Genomic DNA, 24369 nt, shown 5'->3' with positions numbered 1-24369 from the left:
CTGCTTTTACAGTCTAACGCTTCTGTAAAGAGCCCATTCTGTGGTTTTGAACATGGGGCCAGGTCACACATTTTTAATATTAAGCTGTTTTTAATTAATATTTAAAAAATCAGCTACGCAACTTGGCAACTTTCAAACAAGTCCCCAAATATTTGCTGTTTCTACAGATTTGAAGAATCAACTTGAACTTAGACAAACTGTAATGATCCACAGGAGAATCACACTATAATATAAGAGTAATCATATACATATTAATAAAACATTGAAATAAGTATCAGAAATAAGAGACGTAGATAAAGTTAACCACACTGCACCTGGCCTGTCCACTCTGACCGCTCTGACCTCACTCTGGACTGTGGAGGTGGACTGAAGGACACAGGCTCCCCACGTGTGTCTGAGAGGCTGAGGAGGCTCTTGATTCATCAGACCTACTCTTCATCACCACATCTTCTCTCCTCCTCCTCCTCCTCCCCTCTCTCTCTCTTTCTTTCTGCATTGCTCTCCCTTTATCTGTTTGTCCTTCTCTGCTTGTTGAAGTCTCTCCATCTTGTTCTATCTGTCTGTCCATCTCTCTCTACCTCTCTCCTTGTTTTTCTATCCCCCATCTCTAGGTCCTGTTGTTTATGTTTATCTATCAGTCTTGACCTTCGCATCTGTGACCCCCTCTTCCTCCCTCTCTCTCCCTCTCTCTCCCTCTCTGTCTCTCTCTCCCTCTGTCTTGCTCTCTTTCTCTCTGTCTCTCTCTCTCTGTCTCTCTCTCCCTCTCTCTCTTTCTCTCTGTGTCTCTCCCCTTCTCTCTGTCTCTCTCTCTGTCTCTCTCTCTCTTTCTCTCTGTGCCCCCCCTCTCTGTCTCTCTCTGTCTCTGTCTGTCTCTCTCTCTGTCTCTCTCCTTCTCTCTGTCTGTCTCTCTCTTTCTTTCTTTCTTTCTCTCTCTCTGTCTCTCGCTCTCTCTCTCTCTCTGTGCCCCCCCTCTCTCTCTGTCACTCTCTGTCTTTGTCTGTTTCTCTCTCTGTCTCTCTCCTTCTCTGTGTGTCTCTCTCTCTGTCTCTCTCTTTATTTATTTCTCTCTGTCTCTCTCTGTGCCCCCCCTCTGTCTCTCTCTGTCTGTCTCTCTCTCTCTGTTTCTCTCACTCACTCTCTTTCTCTCTTTCTGTGTCTCTTCTCTCTGTCTCTCTCTATATATATTTATGTCTCTCTCTCTCTCTCTTTCTTTCTCTCTCTCTCTCTGTGCCCCCCCCTCTCTCTCTGTCACTCTCTGTCTTTGTCTGTCTCTCTCTCTCTCTATCTGTCTCTCTCTCTGGGTCCCCCTCTCTCTGTGTCTCTGTCTCTGTCTGTCTCTCTCTCTCTCTGTTTCTCTCACTCACTCTCTTTCTCTCTTTCTGTGTCTCTTCTCTCTGTCTCTCTCTCTCTATGTATACGTCTCTCTCTCTTTCTCTCTCGCTTTCTCTCCCTTGCTCTCTCTCTATTTTTTTCTCTGTCGCTTTCTTTCTGGTTTTCTAAATGTCAAGTGAGTGAAAAGGTAGTGCATTAAAAATTTCCCATGATGCACCTTCAAAAATAGTGTCCAATGCTGGTCATGAGAGTGTTCAGCGTAGACCACAATGCACTGGGTGAGTCAGATAAACATGGGGAGGCTTTGTCCCTCCCTCTTTCCCTCCTCTCTCCTTTCTTCCCTCCCTTTTTCCTCCCCCCACTCTCTATCCCTTCCTCCTTCCCTCCCTCTTTCCCCCATTCCCTATCCCTCCCCCCACTCACTCCCTATCCCTCCCTGCCTCTTTCCCTGCTCTCTTTCTCCTTCCCTCCCTCTTTTCTTCCCCACCCCCACTCTCTATCCCTCCCTCTTTCCCTCATCCCTCCCTCCTACTCTCTATCCCCCATCCCTCTTTCCTCCCTCCCTCTGTCTGCTCTACCAACTGAGCCACTGTCACCCAAATATATCAGCTGCCTGTCTCTATAGAGATTAACAAGTTACATCACCAAGCCAAGTTACAGGTCAGATCTGTGGAGAGGATACCCTACTTCGAGTAAGAATTCATGTTTTCAAGCTTTTTTAATGCTATAGATTCATATACTAAAAATACTATGGGACATCTTGTCAATGCACTAATCTCTATGAAGACCATCAGATGACAGACTTCCCACTAGAAAAGTTGCTCGTATTTATGTAAAACTCCTCTAGACAAATGTTAATAATTCATGTGATTTTTCTGGTAAAGTAGAATTAGTTGACGTTGATGAATGGGCTCCTCTCCTCTTCGTCGAGGTCCAGATCTACCTCAGTGATGAAGAGTGTGTTGTTTCTGTTCTCCGCTCGGTGCTGTCTCTCACACTTTCACTCTCTGCTGATCATGTCTTTGTTCATCTCCAGCTCTGGGACAAAGCCTTCATTTTCGTTTCTGACGGTGCTCTTGTGTTTGTGTTGCAGTCTGCTCCCCCGGCTTCTATGGTCACCGCTGTAGTCAGTCGTGTCCTCAGTGTGTCCACAGCACTGGCCCCTGTCATCATGTAACTGGACACTGCGATTGTCTGTCGGGTTTCACTGGATCTCTGTGTAATCAAGGCAAGTCCCCAGACCCCACATCTCCTCTCTTTTCGTCAGATGGATTTACAAACCTCCCACAAATGTTATTTATGTATCGCTATGTTTCAGATGAAATCATTCTATGGGACAATCACATTTAATACAGATGGGGGCATCTAAAATAAATATTGTTCGAAGAATAGACTGTATATAGAAATGGACATGTCTAACCTGCTAGCCGCCGCATTCTAAACAAGAACTAATCATGGGAGCGCTTCAGATCCTTCGATTTTGGCTTCAATTCAATTTCAAAAAGCATGGCTTCTTTCTGTGACTTTTATTTCACTATTATGTCTGTTAATCAAGATATGAACGTCAATAAAAACCAAATCAGGAGCCTTCTTTCCCCGAGGTCATATCTACTTGCATTAGCAACAGGTTTGATTGACAGCGTTGCTAAGCACCTGCTCCCTGCTAAACCAATGGTGCAGGCAGGAAGTGGCGAATTCTAATTATGGCTCGGCTCCAAAGCTCATTTCGGCCACTTGTATCTGCGATGTTGTCCTTTCGGTCATTCCCTAATGCTCATGACCATAGGTGAGGAACATAGATTGACTGCTAAATCAAGAGCTTTGCCTTTGGACACAGCTTCTTCTTTACCACAACAGTTCGATACAGCGACCACATCACTGCGAACGCTGCACCAATCCACCTGTCAGTCTCACACTCCATCCTTCCCTCACTCGTGAACGAGACTCCTAGATACTTGAACTCCTCCACTTGAGGCAAGGACTCTCCACCACCTGGAGAGTGTGCCACTTTTTTCCGGTCGAGAACCATGGCCTCAGATTTGGAGGAGCTGATTCTCTTTCCAGCCATTTCACACTCAGCTGCAAACCGCCCCAGTGCCTGCTGCTGGTCCTGGCTCGAAGAAGCCATCAAGATGACATCACTTGTGAACAGCAGAAATGAGATCTTGTGGACCACAAGAACCAGATCCCCTCTAGCCTCTGAAATGGACCGCCTCCAGTCCCTGGTAAATGGTCACATTTTTCTATAGCGCATTTCTACCTTCAAGGCACTCAAAGCGCTTTACAACAAGGAACCACTCACCCATTCACACACACATTCATACACCAGTACGCCCTGGCTGCGCCTAGAAATTCTGTCCATAAAACCAATGAACAGAACCGGTGACAAAGGGCTGCCTTGGTGGAGTCCAACATGCACCAGGAACAGGTCTGACTTACTGATGACAATGTGAACACAGCTGCTGCTGGTCATACAGGGACTGGACAGCCCTTAGCAAAGGGCCCCTGACCCCATACACCAGAAGCAACCCCCAAAGGACACCTTCTGCAGATCCATGAAGCACATGTGGACTGTTTGAACAAACTCCCATGAACCCTTGAGCACCCGATGGAGTGTATAAAGGTCCAGTGTACTGCAAGCAAGACAAAAAACACACTGCTCCTCCTGAATCCAAGGTCTGACTATCGGTCCTCCCTGGAATAGCCCTTACTGTGAAGGCTGAGTGTGATTACCCTGTAGTTGGAACACACCCTCCAGTCCCCCTTCTTAAACAGAAGGACCACCACCCCGGTCTGCCAGTCCAGAGGTACTGTCCCTGGCCGCCACGCGATGTGGCAGAGACGTCCCAGCCAAGACCCACAACAGCCAGAGACTTAAGGCCCCATCTTTAACTACTGCCCAGATCTTTCTGCACCAGCCCCTCACGGATCATCTGCAGGTGGTGGGTCCACTGGAGGACAGCCTCACATCGCTCATTCAGGCTGTGTGCGGCTGGGCTCTGTAGGAAAGGCAGTTGCTGTCAAGCACCCAACTCAGGCCTGGCTCCAGGGTGGGGTCCCGGTAATCCCAATCCGGGCAACATAATTGGCCTTGCTCTTAAACTCATCATAAAGGGCTTCTGAATCACTCTCCCAGGACCTGTTTGCCATGGGTGACTCTAGCAGGGGCGTGAAGGCCCTGACAACATAGCTCACAGGATCATTTGGGCGCTTAAACCCTCCACCGCGTTAAGGTTCAAGGAGGGGATTCAAACTCCGTTTAATAAAACAAACCTAAAAAAAACTCAGAACGAGGAACAACAATTACTTTAGTATGTTTTGTGGAGTTAAAATTTTTAATTGGTTCAATCCACCACTGTCTACTCTAGTCCCAGTAATATGTTTGTTACTAGAGAGTCGGGATCAGGTGTAAAAACACATTGTATTCAGTTGATTTACTCTGGTCGTTATTCATTCCTAAATCACTTTAACAGTTTTAATAATGATTGTTAACTGTGTACCGCAGTCTCGGACCAGTTCCAGTTTCACAGTGCCATATGCAAATATACTGTAGCTTTGACTTTTAATGATTCACAATCACGTTTCTTTTAAATCAGAGGCTCCGCAGGGGTCTTTTGAATTCTCTTTCAAACTCAGCCGTGTCGTATAAATAAAAGTTTAATGGGTTTGTAGAAGGAAGAGAAGAGGGAAGAGAGACGCTGCTAATTTGTCTGGTGAGTAATTACCACAGGGGGCAGTAGTGGGAGGAGAGCGCTGTGTTCAGTGAGGAGCTGGACTCACAGTCTCACACATGAAGGAGAGGGAGCCCAGGGCCACAGGGAGGTGAAGGAGAGGGAGCCCGGGGGCACAGGGAGGTGAAGGTATACAGAGAGGAGGAGTTTAAACATACACTGCCCTGCATGTTCTACCTATAGCCACGTTCATACAGACAGAGGAACATGCGGAGAGGAAATTGGGTTATTACGTGATTTCTGGAGTGTTGTAGATTATTTAAACATTTCAAGTGCTCTGAGTCTGACACTTGCACGTGGTAACAGGACACAACGAAGACAAGATTACAGACACAGTGTAAGTTAAAGCTGTAAGCGGCATTGAGCGACCCTTGTGGGTCACACTTCACACGCGACCGACTCCCAGGATGGCACTGACGTCAACACACATCAGAAACATTGACGTGCTTCATCACCATAGCAACAGTGTGCAAAATAAGACTTTGACCGCTGGACTGGTTTGATGAGGAAGACATGAAGAGTCACTGTGGCGAGTTTCACGTTCTTTAATGAAACCAATAAATTGTTTTATTAGTTTGAAATTTAAGAAAATTTTGAAATTGCGTCACCATGGCAAGACAGATTTGTTTTTTATTCTAGTCCAGTAAATCCCCCAGTTTATGACAGGATTATATCTACACCGCATTAAGAACTGTGTGACGCCCCCCTCTCCGATAACAGCAGCCCCTAGCTCCCATTATGGCTCACATTATTGCTGATATTCTGGCTCCCATTATGGCTCCCATGTCATTACAGGTTCATACAATGAGGTGTGACCAAAATTACAGGTTCATACCATAGACTGTAAATATAAATGGACATAGCTGACCTGCTTGCTGCCGCATTCCAGACAGAAAGTGATCATGGGCACGCTTTCAACTCCATCGACTTGGCTCCAATTCACTTGAAAAAACATGAAAAACTATGTCCCCTCTCTTTGTAACTTCTGCTGTCAGACTCATCATTGGTCTTAAATGTTCATATTAGGCCGCTCTACATCATCCTGGGGTTTTTATTTCACTATTGTGTCAGTAAATCAAGACATGAACATTAATAACAGAGGTTGCTCCCACTAGCGTGAGCAACAAGTTTGATTGATAGCATTGCTAAGCGCCTGCTCTCTGCTAAACCACTGGTGCAGGCAGGAAGGGGCGTTATCTTCATCAGCCTGGCTCCAGATTGGCTCTTTGGTTGCTATGATCGCGCTTGGAATTCCAAATATGGAACTCAGCTCCACATTGGTCCCTATACTGCTAGCCTCGATCAGCTTCATTTGGAGCCGGGTGCTGTGGGTGACGTCACACTCACACTCTGGTTCATATAGAGTGAGATGTGACCAAATATATGTTTATTTAAGTATATTGCACATTATTGTAACATGTTCTGACCCCTACGTCAGGTGACGGAATTATGAATGTAAGAACAGGGGTATCTTCACTGTATATTTTGGTGGAGAGGTGTAGATGTTCGCTGGGTGCAGGGACAGAGAGAGGAGCAGGAGGAGCCGCTCACATGAACTAATTAAAACGAGGAGATGAAATGAGCCGAGGCCTATCTGATCCTCCGCAGGGCGATTCTCCGAGCAGCATCCCAACACCTGCCCTCTGTTTGTCCCGTGCCTCCCAAAGCACAATGGAGCCATGAGATGAGCGTCTCCCAGAGCAGTGAAATATTCATCTCATAAAACATGCATAACGCTCTGTGTACACACTCTGTTTTAATCTCCAAGCACATCAGTCATTCCTCAGTGTGAGGGGAAATGGGGCCGTCCTGTCGACTGGAGCCTAATGAACGATTAGTGTCCATCACATCTGTTTCATATTCACAGGTTGGATGGGACTTTTTACACTTTTTAGGATCTGAGGTTAATACAGTATAGTTGTTCTGTTATATGTAACACAAATACTTAAAAAACAGCAACAGTTGGTCCCCCAACCCGAAGGTCGGAGGATCGAGTCCCGCTCAGACCTAGTTCTGTCGTTGTGTCCTTAGGCAAGACACTTCACCCACATTGCCTAGTATGAAAGTGGTGTGTGCATGAATGATAGGTGGTGGTCGGAGGGGCCGATGGCACAGATTGGCAGCCTCGCTTCTGTCAGTCTGCCCCAGGGCAGCTGTGGCTACAATAGTAGCTTACCATCACCAAGTGTGGAAATGAATGAATAATGACTGTAGTGTAGCGCTTTGAGAGGCTTTGAAAAAGTGCATTACAAGTGTAAGCCATTATTTATTATTATTTTGGTCTTAAATGTTCATATTAACCCGCTCTACATGATCCTGGGGTTTATTTCAGTATTGTGTCTGTAAATCAAGATGAACATTAATAACTGACAGATCAGGCGCGTTCTTTCCCCGAGGTTGCTCCAGCTAGCATTAGCAACAAGTTTGATTGACAGCGTTGCTAAGCACCTATCCCGTGCTAAACCAGTATTTTCAACAGCCTTGCTCTGAATTGGCTTTTTGGTTGCTCCAATACTCATGGTTGGAATTCCTAATATGGAACTCTGCTCCAAATTGGCCCTTATAACTGCTAGCCTCGATGAGTTGGAGCTGAACGCTGTGGGTGACGTCACACTCACTTAGTCCACTTCTGTATACAGTCTGTGTATATTACTCACAATTGGCCACATTCACTTGTGTTTTTCTGTGCTTGTCCTCAGTGTGTCCTCCAGGCAGGTACGGCCGAGTGTGTGCTGAGATCTGCCTTTGCACCAATAATGGCACGTGTAACCCCATCGACGGCTCCTGCCAGTGCTTCCCGGGCTGGGTCGGGGATGACTGCTCTCAGGGTGAGCTCCACACCTGCTCCAGACCTATTCTACAAAATAGAATTTAACCATGTTTTAGTCGTTTCTTCTCGTTGAGCCTTTGAAGTTGTATTTGGAGTGATTCAAGACGCCATTTTGCCGATCTACCCCCATTCTTACCTCCATCTGTACACAGCCACTGTGACATACACGGCCACTCTGACATACACGGCCACTGTGACGCTTGCACCCCCTGGGACATCTGCACCCACTGTGACGTCCGCGCACACTCAGATGTACACGCACACTGGGACGTACATGCCCACTGGGAGATACGCACTTCCTTCTCCAGTTTTTTTTTTTTTTCCTTAATTGTGATACTTTACGCTACTGTGCTGTACCATAGGGGGGCGCCGATAGCATGCAGCGCTTTGTTGTGATGACTTTTACAATGATCCTATTGGGCACCGCAGTTTTCTAACACGGAAATCAGCGATCTTGTTTCTTTTATTAAGTCGTTTTAGATTAATATTGTGGTTTAAAATGAGTAAATTAAAACAGGGGTCAGAAATAAGAACTATAGAGACACAAACTCAATAGGGCTGGTTTAAGCCTGTAAATGCTATAGTTATTATAAAGTGTTTGTTTAGGTCTCAACTATAATTAGATTTTTGTATAAAATGAGGGATATAATTTGAATATTTCCTTTGTGATTTGCGCCGCTCCAGCTCAGATCGATGTGGGCATACTGAGCGGCTCTCCCATACGTTTAGCCTGATCTTTGTTTGTCTTCTCCACTAACTCCTGCTCCAATTATCTCCCAGCTCGTTCATCACGTCCGTAACCTCCGCTCCTCTGTATCTGCAGCTGATGTAAAACACATTGCAGCTTAAATGATCAGCGTAATGCCTTATGCTGTTTGATTTATGGCTCCAAGGGCCAAAGATCTTTTTCCAAGCTTTGAGGCATCAGGACTGAGGAAATTGATGCGTGCTATTCGATCGCATTAACTGCTTCAAGTGAAATAACGAATGATCATATCGGTGATACTGTGGTCAGGGCCGTGGAGTTGGACACGAGCCAGAAACAAAGCAGGTCGGGGTCAGAGGTCAGGTGAAGATGAGGCCATGCTCGTTTTCAAACAGACTTGTTCGTGTTATGAAATATGAATCCAAAGAGGGGACACTGTGTAAAATGAATAAAATCATTGCTAAACATACACACTAAAGTTTAGTCAGTTTTATATAATGACATCATGGAACAGTGCCTCATGTGGAGCAGGGGAGAGCTACACATCTTTAAACACTAAAAGGCAAAACTAATTTTGTTCAAGTTTTAGTTCTTTGGTCAGTTTGGTCTCATACAAGCTTTCATCTGGACAACAGAACTGCCCTCTCTGGTCTGAAACATATTTTAACATTGAGTTAAACCTGCCTCTGTAGAGTTCTATGGGACAGTGTAACTTCAAAGGCTGTTTTTATGAAGATAAAGCAGGTTAAAGCAGCGCCTACATCAGCCCTTAAAGCAGCTCCTACATCAGCCCTTAAACCAGCACCTACATCAGCCCTTAAAACAGCTCCTACTTTAGCCCTTAAAACAGCTCCTACTTTAGCCCTTAAAACAGCGCCTACATCAGCCCTTAAACCGGCTCCTACTTTAGCCCTTAAAACAGCTCCTACAACAGTAAAGTAGCTCCTGCATATGCCAAATTTTACAGTCTGGGACTTAACAAGATTTAGACAAAAAAAATAGCAGGATTTTTATATATCTAATTCAAATTCTGATTAATTCAAAATTTCACAAAAAAAAAAAAAAAAAAAAAAAAAAAATGAGGTGAAATTAAAAATTTTAGGCAAATTTTCAGTCAGATCTCATTTACTCAAAAACTGAATAAGATCCAAATCCCTCTGTGTGTTTTTTGTATCTGTGACAACAAAATGAAGCAAAATATTTAAACCTGGCTCTTTTCATGTTTCTGTTTTAAATGTTCCAATTATGTTTAGTTTGGTCCATTTTACACAGAAAATGACTTATTTTTATATAAAAACATCACAAGATGAAAAACTCAATACATTTGTTTCTTACTTTTATGAAACAAAAAAAGTTGCAACTTGATAAGATTTAAAGATGTTGTTCCTCTTCACCCACAGTGTGTGTGTGTGTGTGTGGGGGGGGGGGGGGGGGGTGCGCGCGCGTGTGTTGGTGTGTGTGTGTGGTGTGTGTGTGTGTGGGGGGGGGGGGGGGGGGGGGGGGGGGGCGGGGTGCAACGCGTATGTGCATCGTGTGTGTGCAGTTCATGAGGGTGCGGTCCCGCAAACTCCAGGTCAAAAATGAGACTACATCTGTAAATAAACCAGGACTAAACCAGGACAAAACTAAATAATAATAATAATAATAATAATAATAATAATAATTATTATTATTATTATTATTATTATTATTATTATTATTATTATTATTATTATTATTATTATTATTATTATTATTATTATGTATGTTTCTCTGTATGTGTGTGTTAATGTGTGTGTTTCTGGCCTCTGCAGCCTGTCCCTCCGGTCACTGGGGCCCCGACTGTCTGAACTCGTGTAACTGTCACCACGGCGCCCAGTGCAGCGCGTACGACGGCGAGTGCCGGTGCAGCCCGGGCTGGACGGGACTGTACTGCACACAGCGTGAGTCTGGAAGCACACCGACCCCTGGTGGCCACTACTCCACACTACACATGACTTTTACAGCACATCAATTACATTATTTTTGACAAAAGCCATATTTTATTTACAGCTCATGCGTTAACATTATGATCTCAGTTATCATCATTTATCGAGCTGCTCATAAGTTTGTTCTGTTCAGAACGTTTCAGGAGTTGTCAGTCATTCATTGAGTTGTTTCCATTTGACAGACAAGAAAGAAAGAAGAAGAAAGAAAGAAATCAAGTCAAATCAAATCTTATGTTTTATTATCGCCATTTGTTGAAAAAAAAAAAAGAAATACGAAAATACACTCCAGGGCCGGGTCTACAGGGGGGAAAGGGGGGGGCGTCTTACTGCGTAAAACTCCTCATCTGTGGAATACTACAAGATCAGCCCGGACCATATGAGCTTTTAAATGTGGCATTAAAACAAAACTATGAGAGGTTAAATTAAAGGTTTATTGTATTTTTATTATCATCTCTCGTCATGACCTATTTCTCCTCTCTCCTCATCTTTCATGTGTTTGTGTGTTTGTGTGTTCTTCTTCCTTTGAGTCTTTGTGAAGCTCTTTGAGTTACTTGCAGATAAATTGTGCTTTATAAATTCCTTACCTGATAATGCTCCACAGTATGGCATTAAGGTTGTGATCCTTCTATCTCCATGGAGACAAGAATGTGATGCTGCCAAGCCATGTCACATGTCAACAACAACAAAAAACAACCAGAATTAAATATGCCAGATACGTTTAATGCCAGACTATGGAACACTCCAGGCAAAGCAATAATAATAAGAATCTCCAGGTTGCGGATTTTCCAACTGAAAAATTCCATATTGCATCTTTAAAATATTTGTTGAGCATGTGGTTAGGGTAAGCATCACAAAAATGATTTGTTCCTAGGCCTGTCATGATAACAAAATTTGAAGTACGATATGTCGCCGAAGTAATTATAGATGATAATTGATAATACTGAAAATCCCATTTTAAACAACAAAAACTATTCAAAGTGTACAATATTGTTAAAAATCATGAGCTGCACAAAATAAACAATGAATGAAACTGTTTAGTTGTTAGTTTGAGTCCATAATGAGTCAGACAAGTTATTTATTCAATCTTTTACATCTTAAATCTGATCATATAGACACCAAAATAACCAGAATTATAAAGAAAAAGTAACATGATAAATATTGACTCAAAAATATACAGTAGTTCCATCTTTCATATATAGACCACATATTGAGTCAATATAGTAACCATCGAGACAGGCCTGTTTGTTCCCTATATATATATTTTTTCTAATGTAAAAAAAAATCTGTTCACTTTCATATACGAACTCCAATAATAAAAGAGAATTTCCTCTGTGAGAAGAGCTCACAATGCCACATAAGCATGTTCATTACAGATTCCAGTCAGTGTTGTGGGACCGTATAGACATCAGCTTCACTAATTCAGATTCTATCATCTCTGTGAGCTGTGAGTGTCCCGGGCACTTCCCCGTCGTATGCATAGAAATTACATTTTCTCCCTGTCAGTTTTGCATATGTATTTATGTATTTTGTTTATTCCACGTCTGAGTTCTGTTCTCAAACCAAACGTCTTTGAGTTCTGTTCAATCATTTCACTGTGAGGCTTCCATCTGCTGCACAGACTTGTATTGATCTGAATGCCCTTGACTCTGATGTGTTCTTCTCTACCTCAGCTCCTCCTCTCCTCATCTCCTCGTCGCCTCCTCTCCTTGTCTCCTCCTCTTCTCCTCTCTTAATCTCCTCCTCTCCTCCTCTTTCCTTGTCTTTCCTCAGGCTGTCCGTCTGGCTTCTACGGGCGGGATTGCGCCGAGGTATGCCGGTGCCAAAATGGTGCGGACTGTGACCACATCTCGGGACAGTGCGCGTGCCGTACCGGCTTCATCGGCACCAACTGTGAGCAGAGTTGAGTACGGTCCTGGTCCATTTGATTTTGGAGCCTCATAAATATGTTGGCTGGGGATGGTTAAGTGCTTTCATCTGATGGGGGGTGATAATGGTGCTCTCCTCCTCTGCAGAGTGCCCAGCAGGGACGTTTGGCTACGGGTGCCAGCAGCTTTGTGAGTGCCTGAATAACGCCACCTGTGACTATGTGACCGGGACGTGCTACTGCAGCTCCGGGTTCAAAGGGATCCGCTGTGACCAAGGTGATTCTACACGATTCTTCCTCCTCCAACTCCACACAAACTCAGAAGGCTTCAGGGCTTAACTCGTCGGGCTCTATATACAGTGAGTCAGGCCTGAGGTTCTGGGAGGAAAATGTATTTTTCTCATTAATATGAACGGTTTGAAAGTTGCTGCTGTGTTGTAACTGATGACCACAGTTATGAAAAAGTATCATTTATTTAAAATCTGTTTTTGAATCTTTAAAATGCTGTTTCGAAGATGGTCCTCTACCTGCCCATTTCCACAAAGATTTGATTGCCTTGCTTGGAATCTTCTGCAGTATGACATTAAACCATATGTAAAGTGTTTTCAGTTTGAGACAAGAACTCAGCATAGATATGCAGGGTTGTGTGTTAAATATATGTGAATGAAACAAAACAGTGTTTGTGATGAGGAAACAACATTAGAACAGAGATCAGATATGGGCCCTGTTTACCTCACTCTGTTTGCACTCAACATTTCCTCTTCTAACTGTGATGTGGTCTTTCCTGTAGCAGCTCTGATGATGGAGGAACTGAACCCATACACAAAGATCAGCCCGGCACGCAGCTCAGAGCGCCAGTCTGCGGGCGCCGTCATGGGTGTCATCTTCCTCCTCCTCATTGTCATGGCGCTGCTCAGTCTGTTTGTGTGGTACCGGCAGAGACAGAGGGACAAAGGGCAAGACATACAACCCAGTGTGTCCTACTCCCAAGCCATGCACATCACAAACACTGACTACTCCCTGTCTGGTACGGTAATCCCCATCCAGTCCCCCTGTCTGGCAGTCCCTTTCCAGTTCAGTTCCAGTTTCCCTGGTCCGGTACAATACTCCCTGTTTAGTACTACCTGTCCAATACTCCCTGTCCAGTACTGGGTACTAGACAACGAGTGTGAGTGTGACGTCACCCACAGCGTTTGGCTCCAAACAAAGCTCATCGAGGCTAGCAGTTATAGGGGCTAATTTGGAGTAAAGTTGCACATTAGAAACCCCAACTGTGAGTATCATAGCAACCAAACAGCCAATCCGAGGTGTGGTTGTTGAAGGTAACAGCTCTTCCCACTGGTTTAGCAGGGGGTGGACCTTTGTACTGATGTTATAAAGCTTTCATATACACTGCTCTAACACCATTCAGGAAAGGTCAGAATCGGTTTAATTTTTAAAATTTTATTTCAAATATCGATACCTGCTCAAGTTAGTATTGGGGTATTGATATTTTGATTACCTAAATAATGACTCCTATATGATGAAGTCTGCTGTAAAATGAATGTGAATGAGTCCAGCATGTCCAGCAGGAGTCCTGGGCAGCTGTGATGTAACTCTATGTGGTCAGAGTTCTGCTTTAGACTCACTGTCCAGCCATAAAAACGCAGAAGACAAGCCTGTAGTGTTCTGTTATTCTCAAACAGTTTATGTTTCAGAGCTTCTCAAATGTGCACTTCTGTTATATGGCCCCAGTCTGTGAACCTGCTTGAACAGGGAGAAATTATGTAAACTGTTCTTTAACACGGGGCCTGCAGTCTCCTGGTGGACTTGCCTCAATATTAAAATGTAAACAAAAGCAGAACTGTCTTATTGGGCTGTTAAGGACCACTTATTATGAGGAGACCCCATAAGGTTCATTCATCCCATGTTTAATATCTAAGTCCTACATGTTCTATGAGTCATCTGCAGGTGTTTTAGAATGTTCATATGAAGTATTGTCTCAGAGGGAGAATGAAATTACATTTTAAATCATTTGAACAGCCTGATGAGTCAATGAGATTCAGTCTCCTGTTGAACTTCAGGAAGTGAAAACCTGATGAACCATGATGCAGAGGCTGATAATCGCACACAGCCGGTCAAAACTGGGACTAAACTTGGAACTAAACTTGGATTAGAACAAGACTGAACCAAGTCCTGTCATCATAGGGGTGGGGGATATTGACAAAAAAATTAATATCTCAGTGTTTGTTTGTAGCCTTGATGTTCAGACAATTTTTAAACAGGGAGAGTCTAAAGACTTTCTCTTTCATAAGTGCCCTGTTCAAATACAGAACAAAACAAATACAAACAAACAAGACAAATAACTGCATAGGTCCATTTAAAACATGGTAAAACAGGCGTGCTGCATTCACCCTGTGTCCTGTGTGTTTCAGAGTGTGGCAGCACTGTGGCCATGCGTCCCAGTATGTCTGAGGTGACCCCTGGGCAGAAGAGCAGTGAGGCTCCGTGCTTCTCCAACCCAAGCTACCACACTGTGGCCCAGTGCAACGTGCTGTCCACTGTCTCCAGCGGACTCGACGGCGCCCTCACCCTGAAGGTCACTATATGTGCACTGTACTTATGTCATTTAAGGAAATAGGCAAAACATCAAACATTAAAAACATCACAACCATCTATTTTAACAACAACGGAGTCCCCGGTCGGTGCACTGTCTATTGCCCCTCCCAGGGACTCCAAGAAGGCTGGGTACTCAGCACTTCTGTAGAGACCTGTCCCTGACGCGAAGGTGCAGGGACGTGACCCTCCCATTCATCGGGGTGAACTCCAACATGAGGCGGCTGAGCTGTGGGGCAATAAGCAAGCCCACACCAGCTGACCGCCCCTCCCCGTAGGCAACGCCAGAGAAATGGAGAATCCAACTCCTCTCAAGGAGTTGGGTTCGAAACCCCAAGCTATGCGTGGAGGTGAGAGCGACTATATCTAGCCGGTAACACTCAACCTCCCACACAAACCCAGGCTCCTTTCCCCCCAGAGATGGTGACATTCCATGTCCCCAGAGCCAGTCCCCATGTCCGGAGAGCCGGCCCCCGCCTTCGACTGCCTCCCAGATCTCTTTACATAGGCCCCTCACGGATCCTCCGCAGGTGGTGGCTCCATGGGAGGACGGCCCCACGTCGCTCTTCGGGCTGAGCCCGGCTGGGCCCCGTGAGTAAAGGCCCAACCAGGCGCTTGCTCTCGAGCACCCACCCCAGGCCTGGCTCCAGGGTGGGGCCCCAGTAATGCCAATCCGGGTGACGTATCTGACCTTGCTCTTAAACTCATCATAAAGGGCTTCTGAACCGCTCTTAGTCTGACCCGTGCCCCAGAACCTTTTTGCCATGGGTGGCTTACCCAGGGGCATGAAGCCCCCGACAACCTAGCTCCCAGGGGCATTTGAGCGCTCAAACCCTCCACCACATAAAGGTTCAAGGAGGTGGAGAGTAAATAATTCAGAAACAGCAAGGTTATAGATTGCAGTAGTTTTGACTAGGACCTTGACCTTGAGTAAATGATGTGAGCATTAAACACAGAGGAGCCGTGCATTCTGCTGCTCTAACGTTCTACGCAGCGTTTGTGAAAACTGTGTAACTCAAGGTTCATCATTGTTTAATGCTGTTACCACGGCTACAAACTGAAACTTGTCACCTGTGAAGAGCCTGTTCTGTCTGCAAATGTCTCTGTTTCAGTGTTTTAGCTAGTCCCTACATTCTACTCAGAGCAATTGATCATTTGTTTACATGTTGCTATGGTGATGTCAGGGCGATGTAGCAGAGCAGTGATATAGAATGTGATTTAACTGTTGCCAACTACCTGTGCGTTATGCAGAATGAACGCATGGCAGTTAGAGATTTGAATTGTCTCTGTGCACAACAGTATGGGTTCAGCAGAGGGACAGTCTCCATCTCCTCTGTAATGTAACATCTATGAAGATTTTACAGAGTTGCTAAAATCAATAAACACTTTATAAAGTGAAACTAAATGGTATGTGTGTGTCAGGGCTAATGCTAATGCTAATGTCAGAGCCTAATAAGCATTTAAATAGCATCACTGACTGAAATAATATACACCTAAATGTTGTTACATAGATGTTACATTAAATGTTTTAATAGACGTTAGCATTAGCATTAGCATTGACACACATAGACACACCTTTCTAAAAGCAGAAGCGTCCTCTGGTGAAGTTTTCTTCACATTTGTAAAGTGTAAACATGTTGTCTGTGACACCCACAGCTCCCTGTCCACTGCCTGACCCTAACCTTCTAACCTTTGACACCTCACCCCTGACCCACCACCAGCTCCCTGTCCACTCTCTGACCCTAACCCCCTAACCTCTGACCCCTGACCCACCTTAAGCTCTCTGTCCACTGTGTGACTGTAACCCTCTAACCTCTGACCCCTGACCCACTCTCAGCTCCCTGTCCACTGTCAGAATTTAGTGATTTTAGTGACTGTGTGGAGACAATTCTAATGCTAAGTTATTTAGTCATTTTATAAATCAGAAAATATAAAGTGTAAATAAATGTCATTGAATGTGTGACTCTCCAAACATGAGACTAATCTCCTCTCCTCTGTCTGTGTCTCTGTGTGTTTCTGTGTGTGTCTCTGTGTGTGTGTCTCTGTGTGTGTGTCTCTCTCTGTATGTCTCTGTACCTGTCCTCTGCGTACCTGTCCTCTGTTTACCTGTTCTCTGTGCACTTGTCCTCTGTGCACCTGCCCTCTGTGCACCTGTCCTCTGTGCACCTGCCCTCTGTGCACCTGCCCTCTGTGTACCTGTCCTCTGTGTACCTGTCCTCTGTGTACCTGTCCTCTGTGCATCTGTCCTTTGTGTACCTGTGTACCTGTCCTCTCTGTACCTGTCCTCTGTGCACCTGTCCCCTCTATGTGTGTGTCTCTGTGCACCTGTCCTCTGTGTACCTTTTTGTACCTGTCCTCTGCTCACCTGTCCTCTGTGTACCTGTCCTCTGTGTGTTGTCTCTGTGCACCTGTCCTCTCTGTACCTGTCCACTGCACACCTGTCCTTTGCGCGTCTGTCCTCTGTGCACCTGTCCTCTGTGCACCTGTCCACAGTCCAGCACTCTGAAAGGCAGGAGTGGATCTGAATGGAGGGCCTATTGCAACCTGAGTGACATAGGTGAGTGTGTGCCTCTGTGGGACATAGGTGAGTGTGTGACCTGAGTGACATAGACATGTGTGTGACCTGAGTGACATAGGTGAGTGTGTGCCTCTGTGGGACATAGGTGAGTGTGTGACCTGAGTGACATAGACATGTGTGTGACCTGAGTGACATAGGTGAGTGTGTGACCTGAGTCACATAGGTGAGTGTGTGCCTCTGAGTGACATAAGTGAGTGTGTGCCTCTGTGGGACCCGCTGCTTCTGTCCATGCTCCCCATTAGAATCACAGCTCCAAGGTCAGCGCCATATAGAGGCCGGACATAAGCCTTGGTGAATGAAGATGAAGCCAGCCATTCTTGTTAGACACAACCTTTGCTCTGCGTCTGATCAGATATTCGACTGGAGCCGAGCAAGCAGTGCGCCAGGGGCGAACAGAGGCCACCAAAAGCTCATTAGCTTCAACTAGTGAACAAATCTCTCTATGATGGTGTGCACCGGGTCAAATATGGCACCGCTCTGGCCACGGCTCACAGTAATTTAGTTTAATAAAATATTTACTCAGGAGAGAGCTGCCGTGTGTGAGGAAAGAGAGCGGTCTGCTCTGTCATATTAATTCAACAAAGTATCCTTCCACTGAATGCAATTATAGTGATATGTAAATGAGGAACTGTCAACACAGACAGAACAGAACAGAACAGATGCACCTGTAAAGAAACGCTGAGACATAACACTAAAGACACAAGTACTGATATACTGATATATAACTGAACAATAAAATTAAACGATTGAACCATCTCTACAACTAACCACAGACTGTATAAAGAAGTGGACTAAGTGAGTGTGACGGCACCCACCCTGTTTTACTCCAAATGAAGCTCATCGAGGCTAGCAGTTATAGAGGAGCCCAGTTCAATATTTGGAATTCTGACCACGAGCATCATAGCAACCAAAGAGCCAACCATTTGTCTGTTATTAATATTCATATCTTGATTTACAGACACAATAGTGAAATAAAAAAAACTCGCGTTCTAAACACGAAGTGATCATGGGCATGTTTCCGACTCCATCCACTGGTTCCAATATGTAAAAATGTGGCCCATCTCTCTGTAACTGGTGCTGTCATACTTGCCATTTTAGTCTTAAACTGTTCGTATTAACCCGCTCTATCAATACAAATAAGGCGCCTTCTTTCTCTGAAGCCTCTCCTGGTAGCGTTAGCAACAGGTTTGACTGATAGCGTTACTAAGCAGGAAAGGGTGTTACCTTTAACAACCTCGCTCCGGATTGGCTCTTTGGGTGTTATGGTACTCGTGGTCAGAATAACTGTGAAGTTGGCTCTAATAGTCGTGACACAAGTTTCTATCACCCAGTCCTACTCCACCACTACCAACTGAGGACTTGAAAGGGATTAAAATGAAATATAAACAGGACTAAATATGAAAATAAAGCCAGTGTCAAAGTAGTGTTGTGATCCATGCTCTCACTCTTTACAGATTAGCAAGTGCCTCTGTGCGTCTGTATAGCAGGTTCCATACACACCCGCCCACACTCCTCAGGACATTGTGTGCTTCCTGGTGTGAAGTCGCAGCCATGTTCTCATCAGACCTTGTCGTCTCACACTCTGCAGCTGCAGAACATGCAACACTGCACATAATCACTATAATAATGCTCCCTGTGTTACAGAGGTGCAGCCGGGTGAGAGCGCCACTCAGAGAGGACCCAGGAAAGGTACAGTTTATTTCAGTTTCAAGTGAGAGTCCAGCTACCTCTCCCATGAGCGGGAGATGTGCTGAAACTGGAGCTGTTACGAGTCTTCACACTGAATAATTGTGAGCAGCTGTGTCCAGGATTCTGCCTGTTTGAAATTCACTGATTCTTGTGTTAAAATACATTTGAAAAATTCCACAGCTTCTCAAAGTGTCAGATCCATCCAGCAGATCTCATCTCTGACACCTGTGGATCATTATGTTATAATTTGCACATTTTAAATCACAATATTCATCTAAAACGACTTAAATGAATAAAACTGCGGTGCAAAATGGGAACTGACGTTGTAGTAAACGTAATCACCACTTGCTGTCGGCGCACCCTATGGTTAGCTGCACATCACACTAGTGAGCAGCGCGTATGTCACAGTGGGAGTGTACGTCACAGGGGCATGTACATCACATTGGACATGTACCTCACAGTGGGCATGTCATAGCGGGCATGTCACAGTGGGCGTGTCACAGTGGGCGTGTACATCACTGTGTGCTTGTACGTCACAGTGGGCTTGTACGTCACAGTGTGCATGTACGTCACAGTGGGCGTATACATCAGTGGGCGTGTCACAGTGGGTGTGTCACAGTGGGCATGTCACAGTGGGCACAGTGGGTGTGTACTTCACAGTGGGCATGTATGTCACAGTGCGCATGTACCAGTTAAACAGGGGTAGATCGGCAAAATGGTGTGTTGAATCACTCCAAATACAACTTCAGAGGCTCAATGAGAAGAAACAACTAGAACATGGATAAAGATCAGGGCGGATTTTAAAATACTTTACACCGCCTAAAGAGACGCCATCGGGCTCCAGTTACACAGAATTTACACAAATCAAACAGGTGATGGACCCTAAAAGAAAAGTTACATATAGCAACGGTCACATTTTTATGCAGCAATTTTCCACCTTCAAGGATCAAAGTGCATTACATCAAGGTAGCACTCACACTTTCACACACACACGTTCATGCACACATTTACACACACACACACACACACACATTCACATGCACATTCACACACACGCACACACACATTTACACACATTCTTTTAACCCCAACAACTGTACCACCAGAGCTAGCTTAATGTGTTAGAAACTCCTGACTGAGCGGACTGAACCAGCAACCTTCGTGTTACTAGGCAAGCAGCTGGACACAGAGAAGCTGCTTTCACACACACACAGAGCCATTACACTGCAGTTCACAGCCATTCTCTTTATATACAGCTGTTGCCTTTAACAGCGTCGTCGATATTATTAATGCTTCTTGAACACTTCCATCACAAACACTTGACCGCTCCGTTCGATATGACTTACATAACGCCACCGCTTCGTCTCACTGGCCAATTTAACTTTAACTCCGCTCCGCAGTCTTTTCATAATATGGAATGTGGCATCTCTGAGTTTGTTCTGGTGCTGGCCTGTGTCCATTTGCTGGTTCCTGCTCTTGTTTGTCCGTGTGCTAATTCCCATATGCTCACATCTGTCCCATATACTCATGTATGTCCCATATGCTCACATCTGTCTCATATCTGTCCCATATGCTCATATCTGTGTGATTTATGTGTGAGGCTCATGCTCTCTGGACCCGAGCGCCACAGCTCATGTTTGCTTCCAGCAGTAATTGCTCTTTGTGGCTGCATGCCCGATCCGTCATTACTCTCCCACACTGAGCGCCCAGCCGGTGAAGGGGGCATGCCGGGGTCCGCTGCCCGCTCTAATGAGGCTCTTATCAGGTAGATGAGACCAGCCGCGACCCCCTCCTCTGGCTCTGATCATTTCACACCTCCATTAGTCACCTGTCTGACACAAAAGAGACACAACTGCAGCCTTTATTCTGGGGGACAGTCCTTCATGTCTCCGAGAAGACACCATTTTGTGGAGATGTATGCCAATGTCCCTGTAGCTTCACCCCAAAGAAGGTTGGCACAGGTGATTATTCCAGAGAGCACTGAGGATATAAACCAAAACCATGTGATTTTGATCAAGGGAACACTTTTCTGATTTGTCTCATTTTAGAGGGAATTTACCGGGTATGCAGCAACCACAAACTGTATAAAGAAGTGGACTAAGTGAGTGTGATGTCAAACACAGCGTGCTCTAAATGAAACTCATCGAGGCTAGCAGTTATAGGGGCCAATTTGGAGCCAAGTTCCATATTTGGAATTATGACCGTGAGTATCATAGCAACCAAAGAGCCAATCTGGAACAAAGCTGTTGATGGGTGAAGGCTGTTGGTAATGCCCCTTCCCGCCCGCACCACTGGTTTAGCAGGGAACGGGCACTTAGCAACGTTGTCACTCAAACCTGTTGCTAATGCTAACAGGATCGACCTTGGAGAAAGAATAGCAAAATAAAAATCCCAGGAGCCAGAAGCGCGCCCATGATCACTTCCAATTTGGAACGTGACAGCTAGCAGTTTAATTAATAACAGACCAATCAAACGCCTTCTTTCCCCGAGGTTCCTCCCGCTAGTGTCAGCAACAGGTTTGATTGATGGCACCCACTCCCCGCCAAAGCAGCTGTGTAAATGGGAAGACACGTTACCTTCAACAGCCTCGCTCCAGATTGGCTCTTTGGTTGCTATGATTCTCGCGGTCAGAATTCCAAATAAGAGAACTCTGCTCCAAATTGGCTGCTATAACTGCCAGGCTTGATGAGCTTCATTTGACTGAAGTCGAACGCTGTGGGTGACATCACACTCACTTAGTCCACTTTATGCAGTCTGTGTCTTGGTACTGGACACTTGCGACTTCATCAAATTTTTATCAAATCCTTGTGTTTTTCTGCAGATTACTTAAAAGGCTCAATGTGCAACAACAGCTCCTGCTCTCTAAACTCGGACAACCCCTATGCCACCATCAGGGACCCCCCCGGCCTCAGCTGTAAGCACCCAGAGACCAGCTATGTGGAGCTGAAGTCCCCCTCCCATAGAGAGGTGCCCTTTGGAGGCACCGCCACGCTGCTTGGCAGTGCCACTCGAGCTGTGTATGAAGTGGGTGAGTGACACTGGGACCTGAGAGGGAATTTTAATATGAAGCAAGAGGGTTCGACTTTTTATTTCTGATGTAAATAGCCCATATTACACTGTTCTCTGATCTGTGTTTTAATGTTGTTTCCTCATCGCAAACAGACCTGGAGTTGTGGTCATTCACACATGTTTAACACACAAACCCTGCATATTTAGGCTGAGTTCTTCTCTCAAACTGAAAACACTCCTCGTGATGTCATGCGGTAATACAGGAAGTGCTCCACTGTGTTTTTAAACTCCATACACCTTTGGTAGAGTCATTTGGATCATTTCAGCCCTGGAATTGCCCATCTCTACTGAACTAAAGGTAAAAGGAGCTGTTAACTTGAAAACTACCACTTCATGACATCACAAGGAGGAACTTTTGAGCTTTGGAGATGTAAACAGACTAATAATAAACTAAAGTGTTACTCAAACATGTGTGAATGAAACAAAACACAACTCCAGGTATTGCAACAAAAAAAAAGTGTCAACTGGACAAAACTTTGCAGGAGGGAAGACGTTTGGCCGCTTCTTCAGTTCTGGTCAGAATTTTGCTTGACGCTGCCTTATACTAAAACTCCGAGCCATAAACAAAGTAATGTGGTCTACTCCATTCAGTGTAGTGAAGAGTGCAGTGAGCGTTACATTGGAGAAACTAAACAGCCACTTCACAAGAGAATGTACCAACACCGTCGAGAGAGCTCCTCTGTACCCCAGTCTGCTGTACATCTCCATTTCAAATACACTAACCACTCCTTTGAAGTGAGTGAGGTACAGATCTGAGCCAGAGAAAAGAAATGGATTGAGAGGGGAGTTAAAACATTTTTGTTAGGAAAGACAGTCCAGGAATGAGGGCCTCAGACATAATCTATCTATAACCCCATCCTTAGACCAAAAGCAAATAAAGAGAACAATAGAGCCAGGATGCTAATAGGTGTGAAATCACTCATTAGTGGTCTGAATGACTATGGTAAGTATGACTCAGGCACAGTGCACACTTAATGTAGCTCAATAGACCTAGCCTATAAACAGAAACCTGAAGACAATAGGTTTTGAGTTTCAGTGTCGTTAGCCCCTCCCTTCAGACACATATAAGGCAGTGTCCAGCAGTAATCTGACCAGAACTGAAGAAGCAGAGAAACGTCTTCACTCCCACAATGTTTTGTTCAGTTGTCAGATTTTCTTTTTCTTTTGCGATGGATCAGACCTGGACAACTGAGGGATTACACAAATATACAACTCCAAATATGTTTTTGAGGGGGTAACAACATTCCAACCTCACTAAAAACCACATGAGACTATTTTGTGTCATATAGAACCTTTAAATTATTATTCTGTGTTTTATGTTGCTCTTTAGCATCGAAGAAAGTTCCTCATTTGTGAATTTCACTGACGTTGGTAATAAAACTCATTGTGATTCCGATTGTCTCCCCTTGTTTGGACAGAGCCGTCAGTGAGCGTGCTCCAGGGGCCTAACGGGATGGCCACAGGTTTCTCCCAGAGTCCCTACGACCTACCGCGCCCTGGAACCCTCCAGACGCACCTCAAGGGCCACTATGACATCCTGCCTCTGCACCACAGCTCCGCATCTGACCCGCCTCCGCTGGCCCCCGAGAGCCCCCGCTCACTGCTCTAGACCTGTGCCCCCTCCTTCCTCCCACCCCCTCTCCTCCCTTGCCCCCTCCGCGCCTCCCTCCATGCCCCCCTCCGTGCCACCCTCTGTACCCCCTCCGTGCCCACTGTCCATTCTATATGAGCTTGAGGGGCTGGAGGACAGGGACTCTCACCAGCGACCTCCACTGTGGGCTAAAGCTGCTACCCCTGAGCCCTGGGCCAGGCTCTAAACTGGGCCAGACTGTCCTTTGGGCCAGGCTCTCCAGTGGACCAGGCTCTCCTCTGGGCCCCGGACTCCTCACTGGGCAGAAAACAGCCCTTTATGTGACAAAAGTTTGAAGCTAATGGGCCACCAACTCTTTCTCTTCTTAAACAGGCCTCATTCTCCCAGGAGCCTGAAGAAAGGTAGATTTACAATATA

At 45.3% G+C, this 24369-nt stretch overlaps 1 protein-coding gene across 1 annotated transcript in view; it reads left to right on the top strand.

Moving 5' to 3' along the window:
• The window catches only part of megf11 (multiple EGF-like-domains 11), a 219274-nt gene extending 195296 nt beyond the window's left edge, over nt 1–23978 (top strand). The window contains exons 16-26 of the mRNA XM_055222399.1: nt 2426–2560; nt 7763–7891; nt 10393–10521; nt 12337–12465; nt 12579–12707; nt 13221–13457; nt 14845–15008; nt 17519–17582; nt 19248–19292; nt 22114–22320; nt 23780–23978. Coding sequence (XP_055078374.1) covers nt 2426–2560; nt 7763–7891; nt 10393–10521; nt 12337–12465; nt 12579–12707; nt 13221–13457; nt 14845–15008; nt 17519–17582; nt 19248–19292; nt 22114–22320; nt 23780–23970 — 1559 coding nt within the window. The 3' untranslated portion in view covers nt 23971–23978. The remainder of the gene's footprint in view (nt 1–2425; nt 2561–7762; nt 7892–10392; nt 10522–12336; nt 12466–12578; nt 12708–13220; nt 13458–14844; nt 15009–17518; nt 17583–19247; nt 19293–22113; nt 22321–23779) is intronic.
• The last annotated feature ends 391 nt before the right edge of the window (nt 23979–24369 follow it).

The sequence above is a fragment of the Periophthalmus magnuspinnatus genome, chromosome 6 (assembly GCF_009829125.3).
Source record: "Periophthalmus magnuspinnatus isolate fPerMag1 chromosome 6, fPerMag1.2.pri, whole genome shotgun sequence".
NCBI lineage: Eukaryota > Metazoa > Chordata > Actinopteri > Gobiiformes > Gobiidae > Periophthalmus > Periophthalmus magnuspinnatus.
This window is presented reverse-complemented; position numbering and strand designations above follow the sequence as displayed.